General features: G+C 34.7%; 1 protein-coding gene across 1 annotated transcript; it reads left to right on the top strand.

Moving 5' to 3' along the window:
- The first annotated feature begins 2625 nt into the window (after positions 1 to 2625).
- Syt7 (Synaptotagmin 7) lies at positions 2626 to 18428 on the top strand. The gene is made up of 7 exons (XM_028301965.1): positions 2626 to 2702; positions 5998 to 6138; positions 8127 to 8303; positions 8751 to 8831; positions 13251 to 13419; positions 17426 to 17638; positions 18185 to 18428. Exons 1-7 carry the CDS (start codon positions 2667 to 2669, stop codon positions 18283 to 18285), a joined length of 918 nt encoding a protein of 305 aa, XP_028157766.1. The 5' UTR covers positions 2626 to 2666; the 3' UTR covers positions 18286 to 18428.
- Positions 18429 to 22886: the final 4458 nt, after the last annotated feature.

Here is a 22886-nt window from a genome sequence, read left to right as displayed (position 1 = left end):
CCCACATATACATTCTATAGCCTATAATCGACAGGGATAATGTGAACTCTAGGGGTGAAAGAATTTTTCAAATCGGTCCAGTGGTTTCGGAGCCTTTTCAATATAAACATACAAAAATAAAAAATCCTCTTTATTATTAGTAGTGTAGGATACATTCATGGTTTATGTAAGAAAATAAATGATTTAAAAGTTCATTTAAACCCAATCTACAGTTCAAAAACAAAACGAACAGCCCTTTTAACGCCTGAATTCCGCAGATTCGTAAATATTTTCCAACAATAAAAATACATTTTGAGTAAATTCCAACCGTTTCTCGGGTTACAAAAAGAGTACAGCAATTTGAAAGCCAAAAGGCTGTATTTGACCCCTATTGATGGACGTTGAATTATTTATAGGTATGGCGTAGAGTTACGAAGATAGGGCTGGTACGTAGTCTTTAATCTTTTGGCGTTTCACACCACGAATGCTTCGGACCGCAGTGTGAATTGCCCAAGTACTGTGCGATGTACATTGTAGAGTTAAGATGATAAGATTGGTACGTAGTCTATAATCTTTAGACGTTTCACACCACGAATGTTTCGGACTGCGATGTGAATCGCCCAAAAACTGTGAAGTGTAGTTACACTAATTGAGCTGGTACGTTAAGTCTTTAGATTTTAGGCGTTTCACACCACCAGTGGTTCGTACTGCGGTGTGAATTACCCAAGACCTGTGTGGCGTAGAGTTACGAAGATAGGGCTGGTACGTAGAGTCTTTAATCTTTTGCCGTTTCACATCACGAGTGGTTCGGACCGCGGTGTGAATCGCACAAGAACAAGAACTTTGTGATGTAGAGCCACGCTGTTAGCTTTGGTACTTTCATTATTCTTTAGGCGTTTCGCACCACAAGTGCTTGGGACCGCGGTGTGAATCGCTCAAGAGCTGTGCGGTGTAGTTACCCTGATAGGATTGGCACATTGAGCTCTCTTAATCTTTAGGAATTCCGCACCACGTAAGACCGGACCGTGATGTGAATTGCCCAAAAACTGTGCGGTATAAAGTTACGATGGTAGAGTTGGTACATTCTGAGTATTTAGTCGTTAAGCGTTTCGCACCACGAGTGGTTCGGACCGCGGTGTTAATTACCCAAGAACTGTGTGGTGTATAGTCACGATGATAGGTTTGGCACATTCGTCTTTATTCTAGGCGTTTCTCACCACAAGACGTGCTTCGAATCGCAGTCATTTCACACGATTGCTTTGAAGCGGTTTGAATTGTCCAAGATCTGCACGATATCATAGTTACAATGATAGGATTGGCAATGGTTATGGTCTTTACTCTATAGGTGTTTCAAACCACGAATGCTTCGTCGGACCGCAGTGTAAATCGCCCATGAAGTGAGCGGTGTAAATTACAGATAGGGTTGGTATTATGAGACTTTACTCTTTAGGCGTTTCACACCACGATGTTACTCGAACCGCGATAAAAATTGCCCAATAACTAGTATATTAAAGGGATCATTTTTTTGTCAACCCTGTGACAAATCAATAGCGACCCGACAAAGGACTCAATATACGATGTGTGGCTACTTTCCACGTGTTTTCCAATAAAATATAACATTCGTCATGCGAGTATCATAATATCGTGTACGTGGACACGACAAATCAATCAACCTATCAACCCAGTCGATGAAGCACCTGATGTCGTGCCCTGAGTGCCCGAGCATCTGCACTCAGGAGGATTTGATGAGTGCTGCTGACAACGCCACTCTCGTGGCGGAGTTTTGGGCTGACACTGTGTAGGTTTGTTGTCGACACGAAAAGAAGAAGAATCAACCTATTTTTTCAACTATAGGTATAACCACAGGTATAACGCTTAACTCAGTTACCGCCTGAGGTATGGGAGCGGCACGGGAGGGTGTTTTTGAGACGTCACACGTCAGCGAATCTTCAGGCTTCAGTGGGTCTAGACAAAGTGCAAATTATAATCGCAAACCAGTCGAAAAGTGGTCGAAAAGCCCCTTTTTTGTATGGAGTTTTGACGGATTCGATTTTCGATTCGATCAAAAAGTGCGTTTTGTCTAGGGGGGCAGATTTGTATGCTCTGTCACGTCATAATAATTATGTCAATGTCACCCCTCTCATGCCGCTCCCATACCTACCTCAGACACTGATTGAGTTAAACGCAAGACCTATCGCTTATACCAGAGGCTTCCTCGCATTTCTGCAGAAACAGAAAGCCTTTATTTCTTTCTTTTTACTAATTTAAGGGTTTTTTTTTACAAAATCATTACATTACTTTAAATAAGCGACCTCTACATAAATCTTAAATCGTACCCACTTTTAATCATCCAAAGTGACTTTTTTACGTGTTTTAAAGAATACTATAACATCTAACTCAATAAACTCCGTCTCACTCAACAAATTAGAAAATCACGAAAATTCAACATTATCTTCAAACATCGATAATCATTATACAAACATAATCATTATGTATCTTCACGATTCAGTGTCTTCGCCGCCAGTGTTTTACTCTACTGTGCACAAAAAAGTGTAAAAAAAATTAAAAAAGTGTTAAAAAATTACGTAATTTTTTTGTTGAATCTTTTTCGAACTGTCCTTTTTTAAACTCAATGTGTTCTTAGTTTTTTCCCGTTTCTTTTTTGTTTTGGTGACATTTTCTAAACTATGGATTCTCTTTCCATGCTATCTCCATCAAAAATGGTAGGTAGAGGAGGTTGTATATGAAAGAAATAGTGAAATATTTCAAAAAATAGCGAAACGCTTTAAGAATTTGCTTTTAAAAAAGAGTTTTTAATATGTTTTTTGTTTAAAAACGCCACGGATATCGAGTGAGCTTGCTTTGAATAGATTTTAAATCAGCATTTGAAGATTTTTGTAAATAGCACAAAAAATCAAATGCTTCTCAATCGCCACATTAAACTGGAGTGATATTTTTGATTTCACATAAATTAGAAACGAACACGATGATTTAAATCACGGATTTTTCACGATAAAATTATAGAAATAGATATTAGAACATCACTAAAAATAACTAGATTTATAAACAGCACTCCCCATCGCATCATTTTATTTTTTGTTCTCCTTTATCTTGAAATACAGACTGGGAAATAAAATTTTATACATTTTTTACAAATTACAACAACTTACTGCATTTTAAATAAGTTTTGAAACTTGCTTGAAGTTAATTTAATTGTATCAAGTTTTTCAACCATAAAATCCGTTGATTTTTTTATTATCTACTTTTAAACTAATGCACACCGCTAGGTGCTATAATTTAATTGATGCAATTTTATCTTCCAGTCCTGTAGAACCTTGTAAATATCTTGTGCCTATTAGGTTAGTGCCTTAGTTAGACAGAATAAAGTTTATTTTTGCAAATCACGTACCAACGGCACATCAAGACGGAACAAAAGTCGACTTTTTTGCAATCTAAAGTCAACTCTATTTCGTTTCGTAAGTTTTGATGTGCCTTTGTTTGTACCCTAAGCTTTTTAAGTACATATTTTATTAATAGTTAGATTCTTATAAATATTATATTCAAAAATAATATATTTTTCCTTTAAACATATTTTATTATTTCAAAAATCTTTCGAAGTTAGCATTTTAATACAGGGTGTTTTTATACTTAAATAAACGAAAAAGGTTAATTCTACTGCTAAAATAAGAGCAATATCAAATTATAAAAAAAATTACACGTCCCCATACTAAATGCTTATAAAGTATGAATATGCTTTTTCATATTAATTTAAACTTCGAACTTTTATGAAAAGTTGTTGCATTTGAGCAGTAGAATCTTCTTTTTTAATATTGTACTTTGAAAAAACTTCTATTTCGTTATACAGGGTGTTTGGCGCATCGTGTGCCAAAATGATTTGGCGGATAGAATGGGTCATTCCCTATATTTTCAGCCCCCATAACACGTTCCATGCCAGGCGGCTACTTTTAAATTAATTTTTTTAGTAATTTCACCAAAATACCCAAATCGCATCATTTAATTTCGATTAAAAAAAAAACTACTAGGCGCAGCCCTAAAGTAAATATTTTGTTTTGACGTGCATTAATGTAGGGTTGCATCAAATTTAAATTTACTGGCAAATATCATCTAGTTTTTTTAAAATTCAGCTTTGAAGTTTTCAGAAAAGTTAAAAACGGACTGAACATTTAAGTTTACATGGGTATATTTTTTTTTTTAAAAGAGATAGCGATCTTCGGATTTTACCAAAACTTCTCTAGTCTATCCTCATTCAAACGGTATACTAATCTTGTTTAAATAATAACAACAACTTCACAAATTGCTATAAACACAAATTTCGCAAATCAGTCCGAGTAGAGTCAATGCACTAATTTAAGGAATTTGTGAAGTTGTTGTTATTATTTAAACAATATTAGTATACCGTTTGAATGAGGATAGACTAGAGAAGTTTTGATAAAATCCGAAGATCGCTATCTCTTTTAAAAAAAAATATACCCTTGTAAACTTAAATGTTCAGTCCATTTTTAACTTTTCGGAAAACTTCAAAGCTGAATTTTTAAAAAACTAGATGATATTTGGCAATAAATTTAGATTTGATGCAACCCTACATTAATGCACGTCAAAACAAAATATTTACTTTAGGGCTGCGCTTAGTAGTTTTTTTTTTAAATCGAAATTAAATGATGCGATTTGGGTATTTTGGTGAAATTACTAAAAAAATTAATTTCAAAGTAGCCGCCTGGTATGGAACGTGTTATGGGGGCTGAAAATATAGGAAATGACCCATTCTATCCGCCAAATCATTTTGGCACACGATGCGCCAAACACCCTGTATAATTATGTTTATTGTATTTTTTTGTATTCCTAGTAAGTTTTCCCTTTGAAATATAATAAGTTTAAGTACATAATATAAGTATGTATGTATATTATGTAGATAGATGTATCTCGATTCTTCGTGTTGGTGAGTGTATATTTATATACTTTAGCGGCATGATACATAGCGTCACTAAAATATTTTTATACTTCACTGCTTGTAGTATCTTTTTAAATACTTTCCTTGTCAAAGGAAGCTTCGAAAGATTTTTATTAGGGTTGTTTTTTGAAGTTACACACCTGTATTATATTTATTATACTTTGAACAGGGTGTCCAAAAAGTTTGGATGTTAAAATGTACAAACTATGTATAATATTGTTTTTATAAGGGTCTGGTTATCCATGGCTTACTGAGGACATCCTGTATTTTAAAAGATATTTTTATACACAGTGATTTGTGTCGGTCATCCTAAAGTATACCGTATTTTGTAGTTATTTAATCTAAAAATACGTTAGCAGAGGCATTAGGCACAAATGGTCAAGGTTTTAAAATTCTATATAAAATTTTAATTTGGATCACTGCGTACAAGCAACGAGTATGCACAGAATGCGTTCTTAACAGTTTGTGTTAAGGTTCAAAGTTGCGTGTTTACTTCACTCTGCACGGAACACTTTTCTCGTGGAAATTTCCAGAAGTTATAACTTTAAGAAACTTGTTACTTACTTTGCATTGTAAATTTCCGGAACGTGCATCTAGTTAAATGATTGAGCACAATTAAACTTGGATTCAGAACTGTTACGACTTGCTTTTAAAAGAAAATAATTTCCGCAGTGAATATTCTTGCTCCATTTTGATTGGAATTGACAATTAATCACACGTAGAAGTTCTACAAACACATTTTCCAATAATTGCAATTTTTCAATAAATACACTTGATAAATTGCAATTTTTCAAAAATGTCACTAAAAAAACTGCAATTTTGAAAATTATTCCAAAATATTTAAATTTCCGAAAATTCTTCTAAAAGTTGCAATTCTGCGAAAATTATCCCAAAAATTGCAATTTTCGGAAATTAATTCCAAAAAAATGCACTTTCCGGAAATTATATCCCAAAAAATTACAAATTCTGGAAATTTCCCCGAACACCCCACGTATCATGGACGACCACGTGTCTACACCACTTTAAAGTGTTGCACTCTGAACTGACAGATGGCGTTCCTCCAGAACCGGTCCATCTCCCTGGTGGATATGTACATCGACAACTCGGAGCCATCGGAGAACGTCGGCCAGATCCACTTCTCTTTGGAGTACGACTTCCAGAACACCACTTTGATACTGAGAATCATTCAGGTGAGTGAATAAATAAGTTAAGTTCTGGTAACTCACGAACGCGAGTGAGCTTTACTTATGTGTGTACATGTACACATAAAGACAGTGTAATGCCTATCAAAACTTTTGAAAACGAACAGTAGTGAGCCTCCACAAATTTAAAGCTCACTCGCCTACGTGAATTGTAACAACTTTTTTATCCAGAAAAAGGAAACTCTTGGCCTGCACCTCACGATGGAAAGTGATGATCAGGCCGAAGGTGGAAAGGACAAACGTCGTGGTCTGTTAAGAGTAATAATTATTATCTACTATGGGCCTCGTTATAATCATTAATAAACGCCATCCAAGATTTCCACAACGATTGGACCCGTGCTGTCAGCATACAGATGTATCTGGGCGGGACTCTCATCAGATCGTCGATTCATCGAGTAAAGAGGTCTAGATGCGGGTAGAGCTGGATTGGCTGTTATGGAAACCTTTAAGGAGGCCTAAGGTTAAAACGAACGTACCTACGGTTAAATGCTTTCTAGGGTAGGTACCTGCTCCTCGACTAGACCTCCAGAAAAAAACTTAATTTCATTTTATATGCTATATTTTTATATGGAGCATGGCTGATCTGATGATAAAGATTACTCTAATATAGCTCTAAACAGTGGGCGAATAAGGCTTTAAGGTTTTTTACTTTAGACCTTAAGCAACTCCTAAATTCTTAGACAATACCTAATAATAAAGAAGCTTATTCACCTAGAAGACAATGTAGTCTTACAATGAGAAATATAATACTCAGGTTATTTTGTGTATAAATTACTTCGTACGAGTATTACAATGACATTGTTGAGAAAAATTATCTAGGTCGGCCCTTTATTAGGTCAAAGTTACTTCTCTAACAGGTATATTACCAGTTTGCCAAGTAACTATATTATTACATTTCTGGGAATGCGCACCAAAACAATTTCATTTTAGACGTTTCAGCATGTTAAACAATATTGAAAGTAACTGTTTGATTCGAAATATTGCTTTACAAGTATAAATTAAATTTTTAAATCATAATTTATGTTAATTTAATGGAACTACCTATTAAGACCTCGTGAATTAAACCTTATAGAGTACTTTTAAGAATGTATTAGAAAACTTTAATTTTTAGAAATATTTTTCTGCTTTTCCGTCTACTCCATTGCCCATCCAACCTTTCCTGAAAATATGGCAAGTTTTTAAAAATAATATACTTGGTACATGGCTCGTACAAAAAGCATGTATTTGTGGTCTCAGGAAACTTAACTAAACAATGGATTATGTTAATGTAGAATAATAACATAAAGTCACGATGTAGATACTAATATTCAGAATAAATATTGAAATGCACACTTCTCATGTGAATAGACAAAGCAAATATTTTTAAAATAAAAACCATTAATTTTGAATGTTCTCTCCCATATTGCTACCATAATTTGAACCTTATTAACATAATGAATGTTTACAACGTGTTTTGTCAGATAGAAAGTTCAAACAATAACCTAGGTAGGTACTTTATCTTATACCAGGCTCAGGATGCATATTGTGGTCGACTTACATCCCAGAGCGTGCTTTTCCTTAAAATTACCACCTAGTATGCTGGTTTGAATGGGATAGGATACCCGTCGTGATAAAATTTTTTAGAAGATTTTAGACGATAAGTTATGGGCTCATCGCGGAAAATCGATAAAATGGCGCGATAAAAGATTATCGCGGCGCGCATCCTAGGCCTTCTGGCTCGGTCTGCACAATCGTAGTGGCTTTTCAGGGCACTTATACTCGTCCCAAATATAGCTTGCCCTACCACAGCTTCAAGACAGCATAATATGAGTTGATGCTGAGAAGAAGTGGCGGAAGAAACTCGGTCACCTTTGTCAGCCTCTTTTTCAATTCGATACAGTAATTTATAGCGTTCGCAGACTTCATCCTGGTTGGGTGCACTATCGTATCGCGTCGTACGTTGTGAGCTATGAAGGTTAACCAGTCCATTATTCCAGGGCAAGGAGCTCCCAGCCAAAGACTTGAGCGGGACCTCAGATCCTTACGTCAGGGTGACGCTGCTCCCCGACAAAAAGCATCGTCTGGAGACCAAGATCAAGAGGCGAACGCTGAACCCCAGGTGGAATGAGACCTTCTACTTCGAGGGGTTCCCTATTCAGAAGCTGCAGAGTCGGGTATGTTCAGTAAACGCTTATAAGTACCAAAATTTTATTAGATGACAGCCAACTGTTAGAGCCTTTTCCCACGGTAATCCAGTTTTGGGTTTGGTTTTTCCACGAGGTCCTGCATTACTGGATTCAGCAGCAGCAATATCCTATTTTTTGCAGGTAAGGTTTTTTTGTGGTAGAAGTGTTTCCAAAAAACATGTTGACAAACTTGTACCTAGTTGAACTGGATCCTAAGCTGTTTTTTTATTAGTCCAGTAAAGACGGTCGGCGGGGATCGAACTAAAAACTAACGTTCCTCAAATTTCGAATCACTAGCAGCTGATATCTTTGGGAGAAACCTTACCTTAAAAATCAATTAATTCTAAAGGTTATTTCTCTAGGTTTTCGAAAAACCTTACCTTAAAAATGAAAAACTTTATTTTCATGTCGATTAATTAAACTCGTATTTTACAGGTGCTGCACCTCCATGTGTTTGATTACGACCGATTTTCGAGGGACGACTCCATCGGAGAAGTGTTCCTGCCTTTATGTCAGGTAATATTTTATTAACCAACATCAGAGAGCAGAAATAACAGGAGTAGCAGCGCGCGTTTATTTCCATACAAAAAAATTTCGCCATTTCCTGAGGGGGACGAGGTAATGACATTTGTGTAACAGCTGATGGCGCTGAGACACTATCGATATTTTTGTCGATGAGAATCATTGCTCTATGGTTCATAGTCTATGGCTCGTTTAAAAAAATGATATGAATTAATTTATTATCCTATGGGAGATTCAACATTTCGGATCTCTATTTAAAGAAAAATACGCAAAAGTTTGGCATTTCTTCCCTAGCACGAATACGAATTGTGGAAGTTAAGAGTTATATGAAAAAAACTAAAAAGTCATTTATATAGGCTCTTAAAAAGCACTTTTACACGTCCCAGTATTAACCCTACCACCATTACCCTACACTACCCATGAAATAGGTACCTAATATTCTTATATACCAAACATGACCCACGGCCACACTCCCTTGGCAAAGGGGATCGACTATCAGCCTTAGGCCCGGTTTCCACCAAAGCAGAGCGGTACGGAGACGAGAGATGTACGACGAAGCTGGCAGGCTATTTCCACCAAAGCGGAGCGGAGAAGAGCGCAGCGGTGCTGAGACGAGAGGAGATGCGTGAGCTGTGCGTAGCTGTTAGCTGTCAGTCTATTGCTATCTATGAAATACCGCACTGCTCCGCACAACTCCACACCGCTCCGCTCTTCTCCGCACCGCAAGGCAGCGTCAAATTCTATAGAAAATCAAGTGCACCTGATTCTTCTCCTCTTGATTCATTTCCATCGAAGCGGAGGGGAGTGAAGATGTGCAAATAAGGGAATCTGATTGGATTCAAAAAACTTCTCTGCTCCACTCCGCCTTAGTGTAAACCGGGCCTTAGAGGATGAACAGGAGGTGGCATTTTGAGCATTCATGCTCTTTCAATATTCTTTATTACTTTAGCGTATGTGAAGGTACATAGAAGGTTAGTTCAATGTCGAAATTCAACTTTCAAAGATGGTACGGAACTCTGTTTTAATTTTCTTTTGTTCGGTTTATACGTAAAATTATTTACAGGAGAGAAGTAAATCTTTCTAACAATACAATCACCAAGTCGATGTCGATATCGATATTTCATATTGTGCTGTACCACACTAAAATTTCCGCTGGGTGGCCAGCGTATTGAAATAAAAATGTACACACTTTTGACTGACCATAATATGTAAAATAATGAAACAGGCAAATTCCACGAACATAATTAATTGTATTATTACAAACGTTTGGATATAGGATTTATTTACATTAATTAATTAATATATTGGCCAAAGCTGTTATTGGCATTCATACACACTAAACTTCTTTAAGTAAGATTTTCATATAATTACTTTGTATGTAATGTTGTTGGTATGCCTCATTAGATAAATAAATAAATAAATTTTCCAGACTGGCAAAAAAGGAAAGTGAGAAAAACTGAAAAACTTAATTTCAATTTTTATTTACAGAGCAAGAAACTATTAAAAGCCTTGTTTCGAAGGTTAACAAAAATATTCCTACACATTTTTATTATAATAAGTACTTACATTATACACATGACTTGAACAGATAGAGAAAAATGGTGAAAAATACAAATATTATTTATTATTATAGTATATAATAAGATCCAGATATTGCGAGTAGTTGGATCTTTTGGAAATCTGTAAAATAGCGGGAACTTACTTAACACGTTTATTATGTCAGGGTAAATGTGATAAATTGAAAATTATTAATAATCGCCGGTTATTATGAATAATTCCCGACAGTCGAGGTAAAAGTAATAAATGAATTTACATTTATCAGTGATTATTAATAATGTATTAATACTAACAAATATCATAAAAGAGAACACCTATTGGCAGTATCAAATTGTTTGCATAGAATTTCGATTATATTGTTATAAGTACACTATCCTTAAAATATTACACAATTAGGAATTTTTGCTTTCCAGTCATTCCAGTGGCAACACTTCTAGAAATTTAGTTTTTTGCAAATTTAGTGTATTAATTAATGTGAAATAAATAAAATAATATTTACCGATGGAATGTAATGTTGTCCTTTTCAAGATTTGATGTTTCAGATCTCTTCTTACAATTAAAAACACTGCAATTCACCATTTTTATCGCAGCACGTTACTCTTCAATAGTGACATTTGGAATATGTCATTGGTGGCGCTGCAACTAGTTTTTATAAACTGAGTGGACCACTGGTCTACTTACATTGCTAGAGGGGATTGCCTGTCAGTTCCACTCCTGTTATTTCTGCTCTCTGACCAACATAATGAAAGAATAAAACAGTTTCTGTTTTTTATGTAACCTCGGAACTTCTTCACTTCTTTTTTGGAAAATTCATATCCACAGAATAATGAAACTGCTTTGTAGTTTTGAAATTTTTGCAATTGTACAAAAATACCACTCATAAATTGCAATTTCCCGAAAATATTTTTTCCAAAAATGTTTTTGGTAATGCAGGGCACGACATCATGTGCTTCATCGACTAAGGATCACAACCACACTCTTGCTGGAGTGCAAGTTTGAACTATCTGATAATAAAAATGTAACTTGATATTTTTTCTTTTCGAACAGAATTTACATTCATTTCAATACTCGATCGTTTATTGCATTACCACATTATTTACATTTTGGTATTAAAATTGAGGTAGTTATACATTTTGCTGCAATATTTAATTTAGCCAAAGGACTATGGCATTTAATCAATCTTTTTAATTTAAATATCAGTTAAAATACTTAACTGTGGTTCAACCCTAAGCAAACTTCCTAACGACCACTCTGTTTTACAAATGAAGTAGCATCAAATTGCAAACTCTTCGCCAACAAGCAACGTGAAGAATGAGATGTTTTTAAATTAATTTAACAAACCCATTTTTTACTGTCGTTTACATTAAAACTGTGGGCAGTATGCTCTCAGAAAAACTATGATACAAAACTTATTTTTAAGCAGCAGTCCTAGTATACTTACGCCCGTATTCACAAACGATGCTTGCTTAAGTAAAGCAGTAAATAGAACGCACAGCATTGAATAGAGCTCTGTGATTGGTTCGTGTGTCATCCTGTGCGTCCATGCTCACTGTGAGACCTCATAGTAATGTTTGTGAATACGGGCGTTAGATACTTTGCCTGTGTGTTCGCCCATCTACTTAAAGGCCTTTTTATTTCGATCTATAAAAATGTTACTGTTTCATCAAAATCTATTCAGTATTTTGCTCAAGCTTCCGTCCATTCATCCAAAAAACTCTTTAACATATAATAAGTTGGTAAGTAGATTAATTATTAAGGAGTCCTTAAAATATTATAAATTTTATAGTACGGCCTGTAGACAATCTAGATGACTGTAACTGACATGTTTTCTATGGTTTTTGATATTTAAATTATTCAAATCCCTGCTGTACCTATGTAAAAGAGAATAACTAAAGCCCGGTCTGTGAGCACGTAGAATTTTGTCCAATGACCCCAAGCTACCCATCCTTATCGCTGGCGCGTAATTATATAAGTTTACAGGGTAAGAGGTAGGTACTTGACACCATTCTTGTAAAATAAGGTAGGTGTTATAAGTTAGTGGGTACATACTTACTTGACATCATTCTCAAATTAAAACTTATCTCTCTGATTAATTTGGGCATCAAACCCAGGACATAATATAGAAATTCAGATAAAACTTATAATTCCGTGAGATTTCTCACTCCACTTTCGTTAGAAACACTCAGTGGGAGCGCCTACATAAAATTACTTAGCAAAAGTTTTCGCCTGCTACTCTGCCATTTTGTTCCGCGCAGGCTCTAATTTAGACTCTTTAATTACACTTCCTTCTCATTGTTGAGACACCTAGTTGCTTTTAATTTTACTTTTAGTTTTTAGCTGTCAGTTGTGCTAAATTAGTTTCTGGGAGTTACGAGCCTAGAAATTATTAGGAATATCGAAGTGTTTTAAAGAAGTTTTAGGAATTATTGGATAATAGTGTCAACCACCCAATTACATTACATACTACGTGATAATACTTCCTTCTCGTGTATTTGTTTGCAAACTATACTATATAATAATAACGTACTAAAAATAAATACATAATTAAACGTGGATAATGTGGATATCTGTTATTGTCTTTCTTCCATAGTATTAAGAGTTACATTTTTCTATCATAACGAAATAAACGCAACACATGACAAGACAACCCTAACGCGACGGCCGAGCGCAGGCTCGCGAAGCGAAGTACATACATGAGTTTACCTTCTGTTATATTTTGTGCTATTACCTTTTCAAGTTTAGACCACTTGACGGATGTAAATGAAATTCCATATTGAGAGAGATTAGAGAGAATATAGTACCTAATCGTTGTTCTACCATCTCCACAGCCTGACACCTTCTTCTCTCTCCTTCCAGGTGGACCTAAGCGAGAAGCCGTCCTTCTGGAAGGCCCTGAAGCCCCCAGCGAAGGACAAGTGCGGCGAGCTGCTGACCTCGCTCTGCTACCATCCCAGCAACAGTGTGCTGACGCTGACCCTGCTGAAGGCTAGGAACCTGAAGGCCAAGGACATTAACGGGAAGTCTGGTGAGTTGGCAGTACTTTTATGTAGGTAGTAGTAGGTTTACTACTACATATTAGAACTAGATTCTAATTTTATTCTTTGAAGCCTCGAAATCCCGGGACTTTTGGTCGTAGGCTCTTGTATCCCGGAATGTCGAAGTCCCAGGATGTCCCGGGACTTTGGTCGTAGGCTGCTTCGTATCCCGGAATGTCGAAGTCCCGGGACATCCTGGGAATTTGGTCGTAGGCTGTCTCATGTCCCGGAATTTCAAAGTCCCGGAACGTCCCGGGACTTTGGTCATAGGCTGCCTCGTGTCAGGTAATGTCGAAGTCCCGGGATGTCCCGGGACTTTGGTTGTTGAAGCCCCCAGCGAAGGACAAGTGCGGCGAGCTGCTGACCTCGCTCTGCTACCATCCCAGCAACAGTGTGCTGACGCTGACCCTGCTGAAGGCCAGGAACCTGAAGGCCAAGGACATTAACGGGGAATCTGGTGAGAAACAGAAGTCCAAAATTAACCAACTGTTTATGGCCATCATAAAGACCGACGACATCATAAAGATAGCAGGAAGGCGCTGGACGCAGGCCTATGTTCAGCAGTGGACGTCCTATGGCTGAGATGATGATGATGATCGTGATGATAAGGGCATCTCGGTAAATCTTGCCAATTTTCAGTTTTTACTTCAAATTAAGGTTGAAACTAAACCAAAGAACATCAACGAGAAACCTGATAAGTCAGTTTTTTTTCTACAATAGAACATTTAACCAAATGGACGGAGTTCACTGGAGTTGTAAATATTTTACTTCTAAATAGAGGTTGAATTTAAACCTATTGACTAAGGACATAACGGTAAATCTAATGAGTTGGCAGTTTTTATATCACTGAGTTTTTCTCGTGTAGCAAAAAAAAAACTTAATTTTATACTATTCTAAAGCACTCGTAATAACGTTATCTAAAACATAAATTACCTACGACTTTTCATTACCTTATTGAGTCATTATACAATTCTCTCCTCATTACTACTACTTCATTCCCAATTTCACTCTTCTCAGAATTGAGCCATTCAACCAACAATCATTAAAATTATTTAGATATACTAGCTGTGCTCGCGACTTCGTACGCGTGAAAATACTTGGAATAATATTTCCCGTTTTTGCAACATTTCTCTTTACTGCTCCGCCCCTATTGACTCTGGGGTGATGTTATAACAAAGCCTAGTCTTTCTCGATAAATGGGCTATCCAACACAAAAACATTTTTTCAAATCGGACTAGTAGTTCTTGAGATTAACGCGTTCAAGCAAACAAACTTTCAGCTTTATAATATTAGTTAGTACTAGCTTTCCGCCCGCGGCTTCGACGGCGTGGAATTTTTCAGTACCTATGACTTTCAGCAATAATGAGACTTACTATTGGTAAAAGAATTTTTAAAATCGGTTCAGTAGATCCCGAGATTACCCCTTACACACAAACTTAACCTTTTTATAATATTAGTATCTAGATACTTAGATTAGCAATTTAAATACTACTTCTCGGAATCCCTGAATCCTTGAATGCCTTTAACAAGAATGCTATAATTAACTGATCAGTAGACGTTCAATAATTTTGACCTTTGTAAATAACCTCGTAAGGGTCAGGTCTCGACCTTGGGAGATGAGGAGAAGTTACATGGAAAAATATCGACCTTCTTTATTAATTGAACTTTCTGATCCAAACAATTTCATTCAAAATTAAATACAAATTAATTTTTTTATTGATTATGTTTTATCCCCTTAAGGGTGGAGTTTCGTAAAATCCTCTCTTAGTGGATGCCTACGTCAAACAATTTCCTTAATGCCAAATTTCAGCTCGATCCGTCCAGTGGTTTGGGCTGTGCGTTGATAGATGTCAGTCAGTCAATCGGTCACCTTTGAGTTACATAATATATTTAGATTATTTATGGTGTACTTTAAGTTCTCAACCGCAATTATAAAATGCGATCATATTTCCTCCATTCCAGTCCATTCCTTACCCAACCTTCATAAATCAGGGGTGAAGCCCAATTAAAAATGAGTCTCCTTTTGCAGAACCCTCCTGAAATATTACTGCCATCCATGCTAACGGTCTAAAAACGAGAAATTCAGGGTCGGATTTAGGGCAAGCTAGGGGCCCCACATTAGTTAGGGGCCCCACAATAGATAGGGCTCGATTTTACACCAAAGAAATTAAAAATGTTTCATTCAGTGAACATTTGATTGGTTTATTGAAAACTTACTGGCACATTTCAAACAAGGAACTTAATGCCATATTATGGCATCATTTTCTTGCCAAACTGAATATACTTTTAAACTAATATTATCACTAAAGATAACAGATATTATATTTTTTGTCCGATGATGAAATACCTATAGGCTTACAGCATCATCTACTAGTATCGAGTAGGTACTTATTAGTGGCATTGTTTTGAAACGCATGACCCGTAAATTGCGTCTTGTGAGTTTTATATTTTTGAAGTGCCCCTTTTAATCTTCTAACGGGTGAAAAGGGGCCCCGATTGCATTACCTAAGGTCCCTGATAGGGCCCTGGTAAGGATACCCATTTGAAATCATCTTTGGAGTAATTTCAGCGAGTGAAACGCTGACTTTGTATTTTACTTGAGTTTGAACTTTCAAAACTCTTATCGACAGATTTAAGTAGTTTTATTTAACTTTAAACAGGATTATTAAATACTTATTTTGATGATAAGACAGCCTGTAAATCGGTCATAAAGTGCTCTAACTTAAAACTTAAAGCTTAAGTTAGGTTTTACATTTTAAACTATGAATATGCGGCAGTAACGCTGAATAAAATCATATTATTGTATACCACAGAATAATAATATTGTGTAATATATTATCCTTAAAACGACATTAAAATATGTTTAAAATTCATTGTGATTAGTGGATACCGTTTCGGTGACACGTATATTAGTTTTAGGTTTCAGGTACCTACCTACTTAGTTTTGTTTTTCTTATTGTTGTGTTGTGTCACTTAATACCATTTTATTTTTATTTCATTTTAGTACATAACTTTTGTGACTGTCGAAAACATTTGGTTAAATAAATAGAAAACTCTCCTTTCATGCAATTTAGCCTCTACAGATTTTCCTACTTGAATTAAGGTCACTTTACAGCAAGTATGTTAGTAAGATCTACTCATCGTTCGTTTTGTGATCCAAGGATTTAGTGTCTTACATTTTGGGGTAGGAAACTACCTGAAGAAAATTCTGAAAATATTTATATCTACCTACAATTTCCAAACTACCTGCTCCACCCTTCATTCATAACATTCCCGGTAGCATAACCCAAACCATCAAACTTTAAAAAAGTTTAAAATCGATTCCAAAACTTTCGATTGGCTGTCGACCGAACTTCACTTTTGAAGAATCACTTCCTAATGGAAATGTTGCCTTTAGTCTCGCGCGTGCAACTTTGCTGTGAAAATTTTAAAAGGCGTTATGAATATTGTACTGTAGTATGATATTATGTTACTTGAGCAATCAATTTTATTTTATAAAGATACGTTTCGTCTCTTTTGAATCTTATTTTGATGATGGACCTGGAAGGTAGCCAATATCTTCGGGTCTTAGACCATGGTTCTAAACGTGGCCGTACCTAACACTTGAAAATTTCAACTGGTTGATCCAGTGTCTAAGTAGCTCAGATGGAAGAGCAGGCGCAGTCGAAAGGTTGTGGATTTGATTCCAGCCTTAGGCAGTAGGATTTTTTCAAGTTATTTATAACTAGCTTTCCGCCCGCGGCTTCGCCCGTGTGGAATTTTGTCTGCCACAGAAAAACTTTGTCGCGCGCGTCCCTGTTTCAAAAACCGGGATAAAAACTATCCTGTCTTTTCCCGGGACTTAAACTATCTCTACGTCAAATTTCATCACAATCGTTTCAGTAGTTTAGGCGTGAAAGCAAGACAGACAGACATACAGACCGACAGACAGAGTTACTTTCGCATTTATAATATTAGTATAGATACGGTTTTCAAGGTTTTTCTAATTGTTTCCAGATCCCTACGTAAAAGTGTGGCTACAGTTCGGCGACAAACGCATTGAGAAGCGCAAGACGGCCATCTTCAAGTGTACCCTGAACCCGGTGTTCAACGACTCCTTCTCCTTCAACGTACCCTGGGAGAAGATCAGGGAGTGTTCCCTGGACGTCCAGGTCATGGACTTCGACAATATTGGCAGGAACGAGCTGATCGGCCGGATACTCCTAGCTGGTGAGTCGGTGGAGATTTTTTCTAAGATTTTAAACTTTCGCGTTCCGTTTCAACTAAAATAGAGAAGTTACAAAAAAATTCACTTTCCTTCCAAAAAGTACACAAAACATGAATTTACGCCCGTATTCACAAACATTACTATGATGCCTCACAGTGCGCGTGGACGCACAGGGTGACACAAGAACCAATCACAGAGCTCTATTCAACGCTGTGCGTTCCATTTGCGGGTGTTAATGTGCCAAATCAAATTGAAGCAGATATGAAATACGCATTGTGATGAAAACATTAAAAATATTTTATTTGGTTCATGATTAATTAAATTAAATTAATTACATTTTTAATCTCTTTGCTCGGTTTAGAACTGTGAAGACGAATGTTCCCAGCACTTTGCTCATTCGGGAACACTTTTTAATGTATCCTCCCAGAGGCTTTGGTGATTCGGGAACACTTTTTAAAAGTATGCTCCCAGACGCTTATCTGATTCAAGAACACTTTTTGAATGTATGCTCTTCGATGATTCGGGAACACCTTTTTTTCTATTTTCAGGCAAAAACGGCTCCGGCGCCACCGAGACGAAGCACTGGCAGGACATGATAACCAAGCCACGGCAGACCATCGTGCAATGGCACCGCCTGAAGCCAGAGTAATTTATTGTTATAAAAAAGAGAAATTAACAAAAAAAAGTTAATACAAAACGTCATAAGACTGAGCGGTTAAAAGAAAAAATCGAAATGGCAAGGAAAAAAAGAGAATCTCCACTCTGAGTCTACTTTTGGACAATTTTTAATCCACTTAATGTAAGTATTTTAATAAACAAATTATTGGAAAAAGACACTGACTTTTAACCTGAAGTCCTAATTTATTTTTAAAACACTGAAAAAGGGAAAAAAATTTAAGTGGATTAAAAAATTACCATCTTTTGTCCTTCACATTCCATCTATGCGCACATTTCTTTTATAAAATTTTTAGTTACATTACCTACCTACTTTCATTTTTTTATACATTTTTTAACTTTACTTAATTTTGTCCCTCATTATTTATGAATATAATTTCTTCAGTAGGTATTTTTTATTCTTTAGATTGCGCACTTTCAAATTAACTATAAGATTAAATTCATTTAGAATTTGACAAAAATACCGGTTTTCTGATCTCCAAAATACAAATACTTTATTTCTGTCTGTGAACTATTTCTATAATGCTAAAAAATGGATTTAGAGCGACAAAACACCAAATAAGTGATAAAAAATGAACAAAAAGACAACTATTATTTTCTTTTTTTATGTTAAATCTATTTTTTTTATTAACAAATACTGTTCAAAATCTATAAAATTAATTAGTGTTGGTCGCAAGTCGATATTTTCGACATTCGATTCCATTTTGAAGCGTTTTCGTACTAACCGTCTTAAAACTGTAATATTGACGTTTTTTAAAGTTGAATGATCAATGTTAAGAATTTTTAATAAGAAAAAAATTGTTAGAAGTAATGAGATATTGTTAAATTCTAGAAAATATTATACGAGAAAATGTCGAGTTCGCATCGCACAAAACGTGTAGTGTTTTCATTTGTATGTTATCAGCGAATATTTTTTATCGTTTCATTTATTTACATAATATATTGATGTTGCTCAATATATTTTATTTTATGAGTAAAATGAGATTTTATCATACATTTTTAATAATAAATCTGAGAGTTATAGTATCAAACTGCCAAATTCTTATATTAAAAGTGGTGATAGAGAAAAATTCATCAAATTTTGCAAATACATAAAAACGTGTGTCAAAAATACATTTTTACTATTATTTCGGAAGTTATTGTGCTTATAATGTGTAAGGGATACATTCTAAATTGATTGTTAAAATTAACGTAAGGAGTGTGTACATGGCTGGTCAATTTTAGGTGAGAAAAAGGTGATTTACGAATCAAAAAACAATTTTTCAGTAACACGTTCACGTTATCGCGAAAATAAAACGAATATTGAATCAGAAAAAGAAAAAAATCACGCATTAACTGTAACTTTGTGAAACTGTTAGTCAAAAGATTATTTATACAGCAAAGTTACAATTAGTGTTGTTGTAGCATAGAACATTTTTGTTGAGATGATAATAATAAAAATAAATTAGAAATCAGAATGCTTGTTGTTACTACATGTTATAATGCTTACATCCCATATTTGTAGGTCATTCGATGTTATCAAAAAAGTCACCCGAATCCAAAAAATATTGTATACATTTGTAAAAGTTTTATAGTGGAATGTAGAATATTTTATAGATGTAAAGTAGCTTGTTGTATTAGGTGTTAGATTTGATGTTTATATGTTAGTTGCTGGAGGTATCAATCATCAAAATCGATTCAATTTTCAACGATTATTTTCTCGATCAAAGTAACAGAGCTTCGGAAATCGATTTTAGAAATGCCAACAATAAATTACGAGTAACTCTGTAGTATTCTAATAAATAGATTGTAGTTACGTAATCGTTGCCTGTAAATTTGTGGCATCGATACTTTGTTTATGTAAGCCGAGTTTAAAACTGGTCACGCAAAGATACAGGTTTTGAATAGTGATGTGCTGAGTTTGCAAACATCCAGTTAAAATACGTTTTTTTTCATAGAAATTATCTAGGGCTTGAAAATAAAGATCAATCAGTTTTATGGAAATTATTACAATCTGACGTATTTTTAAACTAATTAAGGTTCCATTATTGTGTTCCCAGATCCCGTGCGATTAAAAACTTTTCTTTATACCAAAATGGTCCTATAATCAAAATGGTTGAATGGATAGCATTTTGATGCTGAAACTTATCTACAACTTCCCAGTCTATACCTAGTTAGAGTCGAATTCTGAACTTCTGATTAATTTCTTTGCGGGTCCAATGCTTAACTTTCCCCCGGGACAATCTTGAACTTTACTGGTTGGGTTTTATTAGCGGTCAAGCTGTAGATCCTGGATACATAGAAGTTGCAGCGGTGGGAACGAGAGGTGGGATAGTTCCGTAGCTAGAGTCGAATATGACTTACATGGACTATCGATGTTAGAATTTCAGTCAGTATGTCATAAAAGTATTTATCGCTAAATATGTATATTTTTTACTATAGCATAAATTCCCTAATATATTATCGATAAAAGTGGACTCAGCACATCCCTAAAGACTTGTATAATTCGTAAGCCTACTTTGGATTCACGTCGATATGCAATTCTGTCGTAAAGTGTCGGTGCAACCAATTTCTTCAAAAGGACACAGCAGATTCGGTTTCACTTAACTTAAGGTCTCGCTCAGTTTTGGATTTTTCGCAATATCATCTTATTAAATATACGTATATAAGTCCGCCTATATAAATATTAAGGGGTTGATATTTGCTAACTAGTACCTACCATAGTAAATTAATATCCTTTATGTATAGGTCAATATAAAAAAAATATATCGGTGAATATCTGTTATGGTATGACGTGGCGAATTTTTGAGGCATATTGTGGTAAAACTAAATTAAAAGGAGGAATCCAATGTTACACATAGCTTCCTTGTTTCTGATGTTTAATAGCCCTTATTTGAATATAACTTTTTAACTTGAATATTATTATAATTCCTTAAAAAGTCTATGTTTAGGGACTAGTAAGCTATTTATCGGCCTCTTGGTATTTTTTTTTATCATTACTTTCAAAAAGTAATTATTTATTTCAACATCTGATATACCTACTTACCATAGGTAAATTCTAAAAATATTTTTTATGCGATGAATCTGTATAAACTGGTTTCGGGATTGACTAAACTCACGAATAAAGTGCAATAACCTTATAAATGGACATACTTTCGACGGTTCACTGCAGTTAACACACGCAAGCAAAATTGTTTGTAGTCTGCACCAATAGAACTGACAATTTTGCAACAAAAAAAAAGAAATTGCAATTAGAATAAAAAGATACTCAGAGAGAATTCACTATCCTTAACGTTAGGTACTTCACTTAACAGACAAATAATAATATTTAGTCATGTGACTTGCCATATACAGCTTAACCATGTAATTCGGATTTATTGGATGAACAATTTTATTGGCAGTAAATTGACACGGTCAGTACCGCATGTAATAAATTTTGTATTTTTTTTTTACTTTATTTTTAATTGGATATATTTCATTTTTGGAAAAATCCAAAATTAAGCGTTTGAAAATCAATCTTTTGCTGAAATTGTATGAGTCAGATAAGAAAATGGCTCAAAGCCGTAGAAAACATTGGAAAAATATATATTCATTGTAGTTAATTAAAAAAAGTTAAAAATAACTATATTTTTTACTGTCGTGTTTTGAATGCAATTTTAAAATATTCATGTGTGAATAGGGATGAAACCTCTTGAGATGCTTACTTCATTTATTTTTGCTATGCATTTTAATGTTCATTTAAAAATAAATGTTACGCTGAAGCTTTTAGTCGTAATGTTACATTTATTTTTGCGATTTTAAATCAATCGAGGCATATCCTGGTGTTTTAGGGGAGTTTTAAATAATAAAAAATATTGTAAGTATAAAAGAAAGGTCAACATGAGAGGAATTATCTATAAATGTAAATAAATAGATATATATTACATGCTGTTGTCTTACTCTCGGCTCTGTATATTTTAATGTATAATCTTTTCTGAAACTGTATATTTAATTAATTCTAATTATTCTTCCGAAACACTACCTCTTCTGATTACGTTATTTATGCTAAAGAGTATTTTAACTTTTTAAATAATTTTAATATTTTATAATAGTTACCTACCTATATTGAAAAGTTATTTTAATGAAGAAGATAAGCAGTTTATTTAAAGATATAATAGCATTCCTTTTTCGAAACCATTGTGATGTATAACCCAACATATCAAATCATTTTTGTTTGGAGCGCTCTTAAAAATATATTATATTTTGATGGTGAATTTGTCATAAATAAAAAGATATATTTTTTGCGATACATAAAGTTATTTTGTAACTGAATATACGGGTAGCAAAAGACATAATATTTACTAATACTTCTATTTTTCGCTATATTGATAAGTTCAATTTTTGTTCTTTAGTTGATACTGGCTTTTTCGTTTTAAGAATTTCCAAAGCTGTCCTTTCGATACTATGTTTCATATTTTTCCATATTTTTTTAAATACAATCAATTTACATTAAAATAGCCACACACAACACAGATTGACCTAAGTAAAATAATTTTCATCTTTTGAATCAATACTTGCATAAAATAAATGTAACTTTTTTTAACAAAAAAATGGCCG

The sequence above is a fragment of the Ostrinia furnacalis genome, unplaced genomic scaffold, assembly GCF_004193835.3.
Source record: "Ostrinia furnacalis isolate ACB-3 unplaced genomic scaffold, ASM419383v2 OfSCF1037, whole genome shotgun sequence".
In the NCBI taxonomy this organism is placed as follows: Eukaryota; Metazoa; Arthropoda; class Insecta; order Lepidoptera; family Crambidae; genus Ostrinia; species Ostrinia furnacalis.
The sequence above is the reverse complement of the archived record's forward strand: the minus strand, read 5'-3'. Positions and strand labels throughout refer to the sequence as shown.